Source organism: Sinocyclocheilus grahami, unplaced genomic scaffold (assembly GCF_001515645.1).
Source record: "Sinocyclocheilus grahami isolate Dianchi unplaced genomic scaffold, SAMN03320097.WGS_v1.1 scaffold381.1, whole genome shotgun sequence".
In the NCBI taxonomy this organism is placed as follows: Eukaryota; Metazoa; Chordata; class Actinopteri; order Cypriniformes; family Cyprinidae; genus Sinocyclocheilus; species Sinocyclocheilus grahami.
In genome coordinates this window covers 358,696-372,610 of record NW_015505560.1, presented here as the reverse complement: position 1 = coordinate 372,610, position 13,915 = coordinate 358,696, and the positions used below count along the sequence as shown (strand labels likewise).

The window sequence follows — 13,915 nt, the reverse complement described above, 5'->3', positions numbered from 1 at the left end:
ATCAATCAATCAATCAATCAATCAATCAACTGACCGCTCTCACACACGCAATCACTCACTCACCCACTCAACCAACCAACCACTCACTCAATCACCCGACTGACCGACCGCTCACACACACACACACAATCTCACTCACTCAACCAATCACTCAATCAACCAATCACTTAATCAATCACTCACTCACTCACTCACTCAATCAATCAATCAATCACGCAATCTCACCCACCCAACCAACCAACCAACCACTCACTCACTCACCCACCCACTCAATCAATCTCACACACACACACTCTCACTCTCACACACACACACACACTCTCACTCACTCACTCACTCACTCACATATTTGGTGGTTATGTGGCTGTTTGTGGTATGACGCCCTAAATAAAATCTCACAGGAACCTACATTTTTTTCATATCAACTTCAAATTTGGAACATAACTTATTTAGACATAAGGCTTTAATTTTATACCAATTTTAGAGTAAAACCTGTTATGTAAAATATTTATTATGTAAAATAAAATAAAATTAATATAGTGTATTTTCTTTACAGTAAATTTAAATTACCATAACTTTTTGATACTTAAATTTGCTATAATCTGCTGATTTCCTTCTTTAAAAAGAGACCAAACTTATGTCTGTATTCCAAAGTGTTCATAAATTACAACAATTTAAGTTTGGATAGTGCACCTGCATGCCTATTTAAAAAAATGGGGGGTGGCAGTTAAAGGGTTAAAATGTGTTTATATACTGTAGTTAAAAAATAAACGAAACGATAACTGAAATAATATATTTTAATTGTAAGCTGACAATGGAATTAGCATATTTTTGGTGTTTTTGGGCCTCAAGCATCCAGTCAAAGCAAAGGCACAATCACGTGTTTAATCAGGTTCGGTCACTGAGGTTTTGTGTTGCTGGTTAACGAACTAGATAACTGGTTAACCCACCCGTGGCTGTACCTGATCGTGGTCAATGTCTGCGTCTCCTGTGATGACGATCCTCTTTTCGATGCGAGTCTCTGAAATACCGTCCTTCACTGTCTGACGAAAAACACAAACACAATCAAAAAAATATTCCACTAAAGTAAGAGTTCGAGTTTAAAATGGTAACATCTGAAAGTGAAGAATTTAAAACATAAATATTGGTATTTTAACCTGTAGTGTAAATTCAGTAAAGTATTTGTCTTCATTTTCTATAAATTTGAGCTAAAACTAATAACAACAGTAACAATGATAACATTTCAATAACAATAATTATTATTAATTTTGTTTGGGTTCCTAAAATAACAGCGTGAATGTCACGTAAAATGTGATGAATCTCTATCATAACTAAAAAAGAGAAATGTTTATCATATCACAGTTCAAATTGCAATATGACAACAAAATCTCAATACTGTATACATTTTTGGCCAATTCGTGCAGCTCTATATGTAACGAGTGAATAATATATATATAAAATATCAAAAAGTTTAGCACAGCTTTAATTTGATCTTTAATTAGAATGCGTTCTTTTTAAGTCAATTTTTTTCTGAGGATAAAATAATGACTATAATATATTTTTACCACGATTTACTGAAAAAAAAAATTCAGTGAAATAATTACACTGCCATAAAAAATATTCTGCCAAAGTTATTAATTGTCATTTTAAATCTTCACTAGGTTTTACAAATTTTTCAAAAATAATATGATTGCGCTGAATATTACCATTAATATAACCATTTCACCTGAATATGTAACGTTTACAGAAGGAAGGAACCGTTTCAGCTGAATATGTAACGTTTACAGAAGGAAGGAACCATTTCAGCTGAATATTTAACGTTTACAGAAGGAAGGAACCATTTCGGCCGCATATGTAACGTTTACAGAAGGAAGGAACCATTTCAGCCGAATATGTAACGTTTACAGAAGGAAGGAACCAGAAGGAAGGAACCATTTCAGCCAAATATGTAACGTTTACAGAAGGAAGGAACCAGAAGGAAGGAACCATTTCAGCCAAATATGTAACGTTTACAGAAGGAAGGAACCAGAAGGAAGGAACCATTTCAGCCAAATATGTAACGTTTACAGAAGGAAGGAACCAGAAGGAAGGAACCATTTCAGCCAAATATGTAACGTTTACAGAAGGAAGGAACCAGAAGGAAGGAACCATTTCAGCCAAATATGTAACGTTTACAGAAGGAAGGAACCAGAAGGAAGGAACCATTTCAGCCAAATATGTAACGTTTACAGAAGGAAGGAACCAGAAGGAAGGAACCATTTCAGCCAAATATGTAACGTTTACAGAAGGAAGGAACCAGAAGGAAGGAACCATTTCAGCCAAATATGTAACGTTTACAGAAGGAAGGAACCAGAAGGAAGGAACCATTTCAGCCAAATATGTAACGTTTACAGAAGGAAGGAACCAGAAGGAAGGAACCATTTCAGCCAAATATGTAACGTTTACAGAAGGAAGGAACCAGAAGGAAGGAACCATTTCAGCCAAATATGTAACGTTTACAGAAGGAAGGAACCAGAAGGAAGGAACCATTTCAGCCAAATATGTAACGTTTACAGAAGGAAGGAACCAGAAGGAAGGAACCATTTCAGCCAAATATGTAACGTTTACAGAAGGAAGGAACCAGAAGGAAGGAACCATTTCAGCCAAATATGTAACGTTTACAGAAGGAAGGAACCAGAAGGAAGGAACCATTTCAGCCAAATATGTAACGTTTACAGAAGGAAGGAACCAGAAGGAAGGAACCATTTCAGCCAAATATGTAACGTTTACAGAAGGAAGGAACCAGAAGGAAGGAACCATTTCAGCCAAATATGTAACGTTTACAGAAGGAAGGAACCAGAAGGAAGGAACCATTTCAGCCAAATATGTAACGTTTACAGAAGGAAGGAACCAGAAGGAAGGAACCATTTCAGCCAAATATGTAACGTTTACAGAAGGAAGGAACCAGAAGGAAGGAACCATTTCAGCCAAATATGTAACGTTTACAGAAGGAAGGAACCAGAAGGAAGGAACCATTTCAGCCAAATATGTAACGTTTACAGAAGGAAGGAACCAGAAGGAAGGAACCATTTCAGCCAAATATGTAACGTTTACAGAAGGAAGGAACCAGAAGGAAGGAACCATTTCAGCCAAATATGTAACGTTTACAGAAGGAAGGAACCAGAAGGAAGGAACCATTTCAGCCAAATATGTAACGTTTACAGAAGGAAGGAACCAGAAGGAAGGAACCATTTCAGCCAAATATGTAACGTTTACAGAAGGAAGGAACCAGAAGGAAGGAACCATTTCAGCCAAATATGTAACGTTTACAGAAGGAAGGAACCAGAAGGAAGGAACCATTTCAGCCAAATATGTAACGTTTACAGAAGGAAGGAACCAGAAGGAAGGAACCATTTCAGCCAAATATGTAACGTTTACAGAAGGAAGGAACCAGAAGGAAGGAACCATTTCAGCCAAATATGTAACGTTTACAGAAGGAAGGAACCAGAAGGAAGGAACCATTTCAGCCAAATATGTAACGTTTACAGAAGGAAGGAACCAGAAGGAAGGAACCATTTCAGCCAAATATGTAACGTTTACAGAAGGAAGGAACCAGAAGGAAGGAACCATTTCAGCCAAATATGTAACGTTTACAGAAGGAAGGAACCAGAAGGAAGGAACCATTTCAGCCAAATATGTAACGTTTACAGAAGGAAGGAACCAGAAGGAAGGAACCATTTCAGCCAAATATGTAACGTTTACAGAAGGAAGGAACCAGAAGGAAGGAACCATTTCAGCCAAATATGTAACGTTTACAGAAGGAAGGAACCAGAAGGAAGGAACCATTTCAGCCAAATATGTAACGTTTACAGAAGGAAGGAACCAGAAGGAAGGAACCATTTCAGCCAAATATGTAACGTTTACAGAAGGAAGGAACCAGAAGGAAGGAACCATTTCAGCCAAATATGTAACGTTTACAGAAGGAAGGAACCAGAAGGAAGGAACCATTTCAGCCAAATATGTAACGTTTACAGAAGGAAGGAACCAGAAGGAAGGAACCATTTCAGCCAAATATGTAACGTTTACAGAAGGAAGGAACCAGAAGGAAGGAACCATTTCAGCCAAATATGTAACGTTTACAGAAGGAAGGAACCAGAAGGAAGGAACCATTTCAGCCAAATATGTAACGTTTACAGAAGGAAGGAACCAGAAGGAAGGAACCATTTCAGCCAAATATGTAACGTTTACAGAAGGAAGGAACCAGAAGGAAGGAACCATTTCAGCCAAATATGTAACGTTTACAGAAGGAAGGAACCAGAAGGAAGGAACCATTTCAGCCAAATATGTAACGTTTACAGAAGGAAGGAACCATTTCGGCCGAATATGTAACGTTTACAGAAGGAAGGAAACATTTCTCACACATTAAACAGCACACTCCGTTTCATCTGCTATTTTTAGATGCATTTCGTCCGTAGAACGCTGTTGTAATGTGACGTGACTGGCAGAAGTTTTCCGTGCGCGGTGGGCAGACGAGACTAATCGATAATCACATTCGTTGTGGATTGTTTTCTTTATGGATTAGTTGTGGCAGCCCTAGTCTCCACTAGTGCTGTGTTAAAAATATCGATACGACGATGTATCGTCACAGAGATTTGACGATATGAGTATCGATACTGTGGCACGTGTGCCACGCTTAATTTTACAACGTTTAAAATTGAGTAGAAAAGAGCATCTGTTAATAATCTGGCCACAGAGGAACACAACGGGGTTGCCTGATATAAAGAGACGTAATCCCCAAAACAGAGCTTTACACTTGCACAATACAGAAATATCTGCTAAACGTGCTACTTATCTTTGTCAACCTGGCAACCATGTGCACACTCGCTCTCTCTCCACTGGATAAACGAGCTTGCTTTCTGAAAACACCGCTTAGCTTGCAGTTTAGCGATCTCCACTTCAAGTCTATTCTCAGAAAAGTGTGATTCATCAACTGTTCATTTACGACACAGAGAGAGAGAGAGAAGGAGAGAGAGAGAGACACACACAGAGAGAGAGAGAGAGACACAGAGAGAGAGAGAGACACAGAGAGAGAGACACACACAGAGAGAGAGAGAGAGAGAGAGAGAGAGAGAGAGAGGCTGTGTATGTATGAATTACCACCGTTTTGCCGCGTTTCTCTATTAACAGTAAAGCTATGGCTTTAATTCCTTTAGAAACAATGATGCTACCAGCTCCTTGTTGAGAAAGATAATGTAGCTCTTTAGCACCACCGTTTTGCCGGGTTTCTCTATAAACAGTGAAGCTGTGGCTTTAATTCCTTTAGAAACAATGATGCTACCAGCTCCTTGTTGAGAAAGATAATGTAGCTCTTTAATAGCGATTAAGCTATTTAGTTGATAAAATTGCGGGGCAGCGGTAAAAAGTTTGTTCCTGGATGTCTGAGTGCGGCTGCAACGTGATCTGTGTGTGAGACTGCACTTAACATCTAACCGCTTCTGTTTCACACAAATGCTGGCACAGACGTGCATGTTCGGCTAGAGTTGCTTTGAACTCGTGCATCTTCGGAAGCGGAGCTGCGCGGAAAGTTAAAAAAAATGTTGTGCACACCGCCATGCGAAACGACGTCGCACGCACTCAAAGCGAACTTGCTGACACTCGAGTATAAATCAGCCTTGAGCGTGTGAGCGTTAGATACAGTGAAGACAGCGCGTTAGTTTAGAACTCTTCTAAAAAAAAAATTATTGTAGAGCGTGTGTTAATTTGTGCAATGATAACCTACCAGCAATGTAAATTATTTTTTAAACATATTAGAATGAGTACATTACAATATAAATTTATTAGAACAAGTACATTATTATTTATGGGCTTAAAAATAAGATGCAAACAATCAGAATATTGTACCTGGTGGGGAGTGCACAATGTAAACATGAAACATACGCAATTACCTATATTGTACTGTGATACAGTTATAGAGGCGCTTCATAATGCGGAGCTCAGCTGCTGCTCTGCCAATAGTTAGAAATGGCACTATAGTAAGCAGTGTTTAATAAACAGCTGTTTTTCTAAATTCTGCTGAGGTGAAATTCAGTGCAGTCCTGTATCGCGATACGTATCGTATCATGACTTTGCTGGTGATACACAGCCCTAGTCTCCACTGACCTTGGTGATGTGTGTGGTGCTGCTGTTGCTCTCTGATGTGATGGTCTGAGTGCTCATGAGGATGCCTGGATCCGAGTCGCCGCTGGCTTCGATCTATAAACACACACAGATGCATTACAAACACGCCGGCACACTGGAAACGGCATGAGACAGAGTTGAGAGCGCTTCACCTCTGCAGACTCGTACGTGATGGTCTCGGTCTGAACCACAGGAACGTCTTTAAGCGCTTCCTCCGACTGCTGATTCACAAACACAGAAAATCACTGGAAGAGTTAATTTGCCAAAACCGATAACTTTTTTATTTCCCTCCCAGGAATCGCTTTTTTTTTTTTTATTGCACATTCCAAGTAATATCAATCAAACTGCAGTTGGGTTGTTTTGATTAAATAATAATAACTTAAACAAATACAGCTAATTTACTAAATTAAAGTTCATTGAAAGTGAACATATTAAAAAGATGATAATGTAGACGCCTGACAAACGTTTTTGTTGTTGTGATCATAAACTGTATGGATGTGATTACACGCAATACACAGAGCTTTTCCCTCAATATTGTAAAGTGCTGCTTTTGCAAGCTTCCGCGAAAACGTTTCAGCTTTTATTTTCCTTTTTCGCCCTGAAGAAGATATCACAGCTTCATCAAGTTTGTTGAAATTTCATCGTTTTTTTTAAGTGGCGTTTATCGATTTTTGCAAATGAAACACTGGGGAAGTGCTTGAATAACCTACACCACAGATCATCGCTTTCATGATGGCATATTGATATTTCAGTTCATTATAAAGACAACTACTAGCAAACACTAAACTCTTTATATTTCAACAAGAAACTGCAGTTGCAACCCATTAGACTTCTGTAATCTGACGCATTTCAGGAAATTCAACAGGAAAAAGACAAAACAGACCATTTTTTTTTGCATGCAGCATCATGCATTTATACGATGCATGTGAAGTTCAATTAAAAGCTGGGATTTAAAAGGCAATTAATATTCAGTAATATTATGAATTTATCTGCACTGACACAATCAGATGACAACAAAACTTGAACACTATTGTCTTCTGTAGATCGTTTTAGAGCTGAAATTGAAATTAACAGTTATTTTCCTGTTTATTAATGTAAATCTGCTTTGAAACAATCTGTATTGTGTAAAGCACTATAGAACTATAGGTGACTTGACAATCGGTTTCTCATTCGACCCATTGTCGAAGCCAAAATCAGGCTAAACATCCTCAACAAATGGAAACGTCCAGCTGCTCATGAATAAATTCATCCAGACATGCAGATGTGAAGAATAGAGTGTGTTAAGCAACATCTGTGATCATGCAGCGTTCAGATGAAGACGTGTAATTAATCAGTGACTGATCAAACACTTCCAATCGTGAAGCAAGAAGAGAGAGAGCGTTTCCATCGTTAGTCAGTGCTGATATCACACGGTGACCCCAGTGCACACTGGGATTGGTTACCTCCATACGAGGTGCTGTAGAAGCACTATGCTTTATTTCCTGTGCAACTTCCTTCTCCTGGTTTGGTCCAGGATCCAGTTCATGCACGTTTGTTTCCATAAGGTCTGATGTTTGAAACCTTGGCTGCTCGCTCAAATGGGAACATGAGGAAGCTTCTTCATCTTTATCGTTGATCATCATCTCTTGAGGTTGGTCTTCCATCTGGTTCTGTGCAGTTGATGATACGGACTTCATATAAAGTGGAAATTCTCCGTAAGGTTGGACGTTGATGGATTCATCCGCAGGTTCCTCTTGATTGAAGAACAAGAGCTGAGAAAGTTCAAACGAGTCTGAAAACACTTGTTCTTGATCAAAACTCTCAATGTTGTTGTTGTGGAACGACACCAACATTTCATTCTCCAGCTCTTGGGTTTCATAGGTGGTTTCTTCCATTGCAGGCTCCTTGTTTTTATTTTCAAACTCACTAATTTGTTGTTTCTGATCCCAGATTTGGAGCATGTTCTCATCTTGGTTTCCAGCAGGAATCTCTTGGGCTTCTGAGGTGATTTCTTCCATTGCAGTTTCATCTTTAACCTCAATATTTTGATGTTTCTGATCCCAGATTTGGAGAATGTTCTCATCTTGGTTTCCAGCAGGAATCTCTTGGGTTTCTAAGTTGGTTTCTTCTCTTTCAGATGGCGTTTCCAATGCAGGTTCCTTGATTTCATCTTCAACCTCAATACTTTGGTGTTTCTGATCCAATATTTGGAGCATATCTTCATCTTCGTCATCATCTTCATGGCACATAACTTCTTGGGTTCCAGTAAGAATCTCTTGGGTTTTTGAGGTGGTTTCTTCCAAAGCAGATTCCTTGATTTCATTTTCAGTCTCAATATTTTGGTGTTTCTGATTCAAGACTTGGAGAATGTCTTTATCTTCTTGGTTTCCAGCAGGAATTTCTTGGGTTTCTGAGCTGGTTTCTTCTCCTTTAGATGGACTTTCCATTGGAGTTTCCTTAATTTCTTCTTCAACCTCAATATTTTGGTGTTTCTGATCCCAGATTTGGAGCATGTCTTCAACCATGGTGTCTTCTCCATGGCACATCACTTCTTGATTTCCAGTAGGAATCTCTTGGTTTTCATAGGTGGTTTCTTCCAATGCAGGCTCCTTGTTTTTATATTCAACCTCAATATTTTGGTGTTTCTGATCCCAGATTTGGAGCAGGTCTTCATCTTCTTGGTTTGCAGCAGGAATTTCTTGGGTTTCTGAGTTGGTTTCTTCTTCTTTAGATGGAATTTCCATTGAAGTTTCCTTGATTTCATCTTCAACCTCAATATTTTGGTGTTTCTGATCCCAGATTTGGAGAATGTCTTTATCTTCTTGGTTTGCAGCAGGAATTTCTTGGGTTTGTGAGTTGGTTTCTTCTTCTTTAGATGGAATTTCCATTGAAGTTTCCTTGATTTCATCTTCAACCTCAATACTTTGGTGTTTCTGATCCAATATTTGGAGCATATCTTCATCTTCGTCATCATCTTCATGGCACATAACTTCTTGGGTTCCAGTAAGAATCTCTTGGGTTTTTGAGGTGGTTTCTTCCAAAGCAGATTCCTTGATTTCATTTTCAGTCTCAATATTTTGGTGTTTCTGATTCAAGACTTGGAGAATGTCTTTATCTTCTTGGTTTCCAGCAGGAATTTCTTGGGTTTCTGAGCTGGTTTCTTCTCCTTTAGATGGACTTTCCATTGGAGTTTCCTTAATTTCTTCTTCAACCTCAATATTTTGGTGTTTCTGATCCCAGATTTGGAGGTGAAGTTTAATTAAAAGCTGGGATTTAAAAGGCAATTAATATTCAGTAATATTATGAATTTATCTGCACTGACACTATCAGATGACAACAAAACTTGAACTCTATTGTCTTCTGTAGATCGTTTTAGAGCTGAAATTGAAATTAACAGTTATTTTCCTGTTTATTAATGTAAATCTGCTTTGAAACAATCTGTATTGTGTAAAGCACTATAGAACTATAGGTGACTTGACAATCAGTTTCTCATTCGACCCATTGTCGAAGCCAAAATCAGGCTAAACATCCTCAACAAATGGAAACGTCCAGCTGCTCATGAATAAATTCATCCAGACATGCAGATGTGAAGAATAGAGTGTGTTAAACAACATCTGTGATCATGCAGCGTTCAGATGAAGATGTGTAATTAATCAGTGACTCATCAAACACTTCCAATCGGGAAGAGAGAGAGCGTTTCCATCGTTAGTCAGTGCTGATATCACACGGTGATCCCAGTGCACACTGGGATTGGTTACCTCAATACGAGGTGCTGTAGAAGCACTATGCTTTATTTCCTGTGCAACTTCCTTCTCCTGGTTTGGTCCAGGATCCAGTTCATGCACGTTTGTTTCCATAAGGTCTGATGTTTGAAACCTTGGCTGCTCGCTCAAATGGGAACATGAGGAAGCTTCTTCATCTTTATCGTTGATCATCATCTCTTGAGGTTGGTCTTCCATCTGGTTCTGTGCAGTTGATGATACGGACTTCATATAAAGTGGAAATTCTCCGTAAGGTTGGACGTTGATGGATTCATCCGCAGGTTCCTCTTGATTGAAGAACAAGAGCTGAGAAAGTTCAAACGAGTCTGAAAACACTTGTTCTTGATCAAAACTCTCAATGTTGTTGTTGTGGAACGACACCAACATTTCATTCTCCAGCTCTTGGGTTTCATAGGTGGTTTCTTCCATTGCAGGCTCCTTGTTTTTATTTTCAAACTCACTAATTTGTTGTTTCTGATCCCAGATTTGGAGCATGTTCTCATCTTGGTTTCCAGCAGGAATCTCTTGGGCTTCTGAGGTGATTTCTTCCATTGCAGTTTCATCTTTAACCTCAATATTTTGATGTTTCTGATCCCAGATTTGGAGAATGTTCTCATCTTGGTTTCCAGCAGGAATCTCTTGGGTTTCTAAGTTGGTTTCTTCTCTTTCAGATGGCGTTTCCAATGCAGGTTCCTTGATTTCATCTTCAACCTCAATACTTTGGTGTTTCTGATCCAATATTTGGAGCATATCTTCATCTTCGTCATCATCTTCATGGCACATAACTTCTTGGGTTCCAGTAAGAATCTCTTGGGTTTTTGAGGTGGTTTCTTCCAAAGCAGATTCCTTGATTTCATTTTCAGTCTCAATATTTTGGTGTTTCTGATTCAAGACTTGGAGAATGTCTTTATCTTCTTGGTTTCCAGCAGGAATTTCTTGGGTTTCTGAGCTGGTTTCTTCTCCTTTAGATGGACTTTCCATTGGAGTTTCCTTAATTTCTTCTTCAACCTCAATATTTTGGTGTTTCTGATCCCAGATTTGGAGCATGTCTTCAACCATGGTGTCTTCTCCATGGCACATCACTTCTTGATTTCCAGTAGGAATCTCTTGGTTTTCATAGGTGGTTTCTTCCAATGCAGGCTCCTTGTTTTTATATTCAACCTCAATATTTTGGTGTTTCTGATCCCAGATTTGGAGCAGGTCTTCATCTTCTTGGTTTGCAGCAGGAATTTCTTGGGTTTCTGAGTTGGTTTCTTCTTCTTTAGAGAAGACGTGTAATTAATCAGTGACTGATCAAACACTTCCAATCGTGAAGCAAGAAGAGAGAGAGCGTTTCCATCGTTAGTCAGTGCTGATATCACACGGTGACCCCAGTGCACACTGGGATTGGTTACCTCCATACGAGGTGCTGTAGAAGCACTATGCTTTATTTCCTGTGCAACTTCCTTCTCCTGGTTTGGTCCAGGATCCAGTTCATGCACGTTTGTTTCCATAAGGTCTGATGTTTGAAACCTTGGCTGCTCGCTCAAATGGGAACATGAGGAAGCTTCTTCATCTTTATCGTTGATCATCATCTCTTGAGGTTGGTCTTCCATCTGGTTCTGTGCAGTTGATGATACGGACTTCATATAAAGTGGAAATTCTCCGCTTTGGTGTTTCTGATCCCAGATTTGGAGCACGTCTTCATCTTCTTGGTTTGCAGCAGGAATTTCTTGGGTTTGTGAGCTGGCTTCTTCTCCTTTAGATGGACTTTCCATTGAAGTTTCCTTGATTTCATCTTCAACCTCAATATTTTGGTGTTTCTGATCCAAGATTTGGGGCACGTCTTCATCCATGGTGTCTTCTTCATGGCACATCACTTCTTGATTTCCAGTAGGAATCTCTTGGGTTTCATAGGTGGTTTCTTCCAATGCAGGCTCCTTGTTTTTATCTTCAACCTCAATATTTTGGTTTTTCTGATCCCAGATTTGGAGCACATCTTCATCCATGGCATCTTCTCCGTGGCATACGCCTTTGTGGTTTCCAGCAGGAATCTCTTCAGAGGTTTGTATAGGAAATGGATGATGTTTCACAGCTTCAACACTGCTTCTGCTGTCCAATGCTTCTTCTTCTTCTCCAACCGAAGCCCATGTGGAGCGTCTCCCCATCACAATGGTCTCATTCAGGGCCTTCATATACTTCTCTTTTTCACCAGTAGATGGCGCTAATGGTCTCTCCAGCTCCGTCTCACAGCACACCTCCACCTGTGGAGCAACTGAACTCTGGGACAGAAACAGCACACTTCAGTGTCACTGTCACGGAGTTCATCACAGAGCAAAACCACCTGCCCGTGTCAACACATCAACAACACTTAAATGACCTTTGTTACCATCAGAATGGTGTTAAACTTGGTGACTTTTGTCACACTGGCTATGTGAACAAATAAATCAAAAACAATTTAAAAAGGCGAATGGGTCTTAAAAACAAAGTCACACGTGTTTCTAGTGGTCAAACATGACTGCCAATAGGAAATGAATGGGAAATACGAAAAATACACAATTTTTTTATACTAACAAATCAGCCACAAAACTTTATTTTTATGCATTTTTTTTTCTTCAAATGAGGATGTCCCTAAAAGGAGGTTTTGGGATATTTTGTCAGATTTAAACCACTTCTGGGTACATTATATATATATATAGCAAATTTGCACTTCAAAATAACAAATGTAAACGTTCACAAAAAGTAGTCTTTGATAATGTCTAAATATATAATCAAATACACCTATTAAAATTGCTCTATTGTTAACTTGCTGCAAAAATAGTATAAAATGTGTTTTTTTAAATGTTTTTATTTTATATAGAAATTAATTGTGCATATCTTAGAGGTGAATATTACTAGTATTTTTAGTTTAGTATTATGAAATCCGCTTAAAATACAAAATATTACAGAAACAATATTGACCTAAAATATCGTAGATTTCAGTGTTATTTTAGTATTTACATACAATTCTATGCTATTATAGTTTTTATGAATACTCAGAATTTCATTTTATTTTATAATTTCTGTTTTTAATTTAATTTTAGTTAGTTTTAGTAATTGTGTTCTGTGTTTTTGTCATTTTTATTTGTTCTATTAATGTCTATATAGTCTCTATTACATTTTAGTTTCTACTTTTGAACTAACTTGAACTAAACTAAAATGGAAAATGTTACCTTGGCTACTAGCTGAAAAAAAAAAAACACAGTGATAAAAATATTTAAGGTTTTAATGACCAGGGTCACAAGTGTAAGCCCAAAGTTAAAGGGTTAGTTCACCCAAAAAAACCCCGTTATAATTCAGCTTCTCACAGCTGCTATTTCAAGCTTGAAATGTACTGAAGGTCAGCCTCTACTGGATCATTTATAAAAACATCACAAATACTGACGATCACAAACCGGCAGCAGACGTTCTTTAAGAACAAGATAAAGGATTTACAGTGATGGAGCTGCAGATCCTACGCTCTCACAGCGACAGAGAGATACGTGTTATGTTAGATTTCATCGTATTAATCTCCGAGACGTTTCCCAGACAGATTAAACCGATCCTGAAGAGCGCCACACAGTCAGACGGGAATCTCCTCTGAAACTCCCTTCGAGTTTGCAGACGCTGCTCAGTGAGGACGCAGAGAGCTTCATAAAGCACGCGGTGGGAAACGTGTTTACTGTGAAGGACAGAGTCGAGGGGTTTCCAGATTATATCAAGAGCTGGATTCCTGCAGAAGTTCCCACGATCCTCTGGCACCGCGGTAAATAAGCTCTGAGCTTCACAACACTATGTTTGATTAAACCGGTCTCATTTTCCCATCAGAACCACTTCCAGTCAGGTTTGAATTCAGTACATTTAAGGTGAATCTCATGAACACATGTTCAGGTTATATTACACCTCAAAACACCAAAAAAGAAACTAAATCATAATAGCACCAATAAGATGTTTTTGTTCTAGGGTTTCTTTTCTTTTTGAGTATGCCTGTAATTCTTATTCTCAATAGTGATTCTCATTAC

General features: G+C 38.6%; 1 protein-coding gene across 1 annotated transcript; it reads right to left on the bottom strand.

The window, feature by feature from the left end:
- Nucleotides 1-813: 813 nt before the first annotated feature.
- Nucleotides 814-9,376, bottom strand: LOC107549811 (band 4.1-like protein 3). Its single transcript, XM_016230984.1, has 4 exons — nt 7,599-9,376; nt 6,309-6,377; nt 6,139-6,231; nt 814-1,043 (listed from the first exon to the last, which is right to left on the bottom strand). Exons 1-4 carry the CDS (start codon nt 9,318-9,320, stop codon nt 942-944), a joined length of 1,986 nt encoding a protein of 661 aa, XP_016086470.1. The 5' UTR covers nt 9,321-9,376; the 3' UTR covers nt 814-941.
- Nucleotides 9,377-13,915: the final 4,539 nt, after the last annotated feature.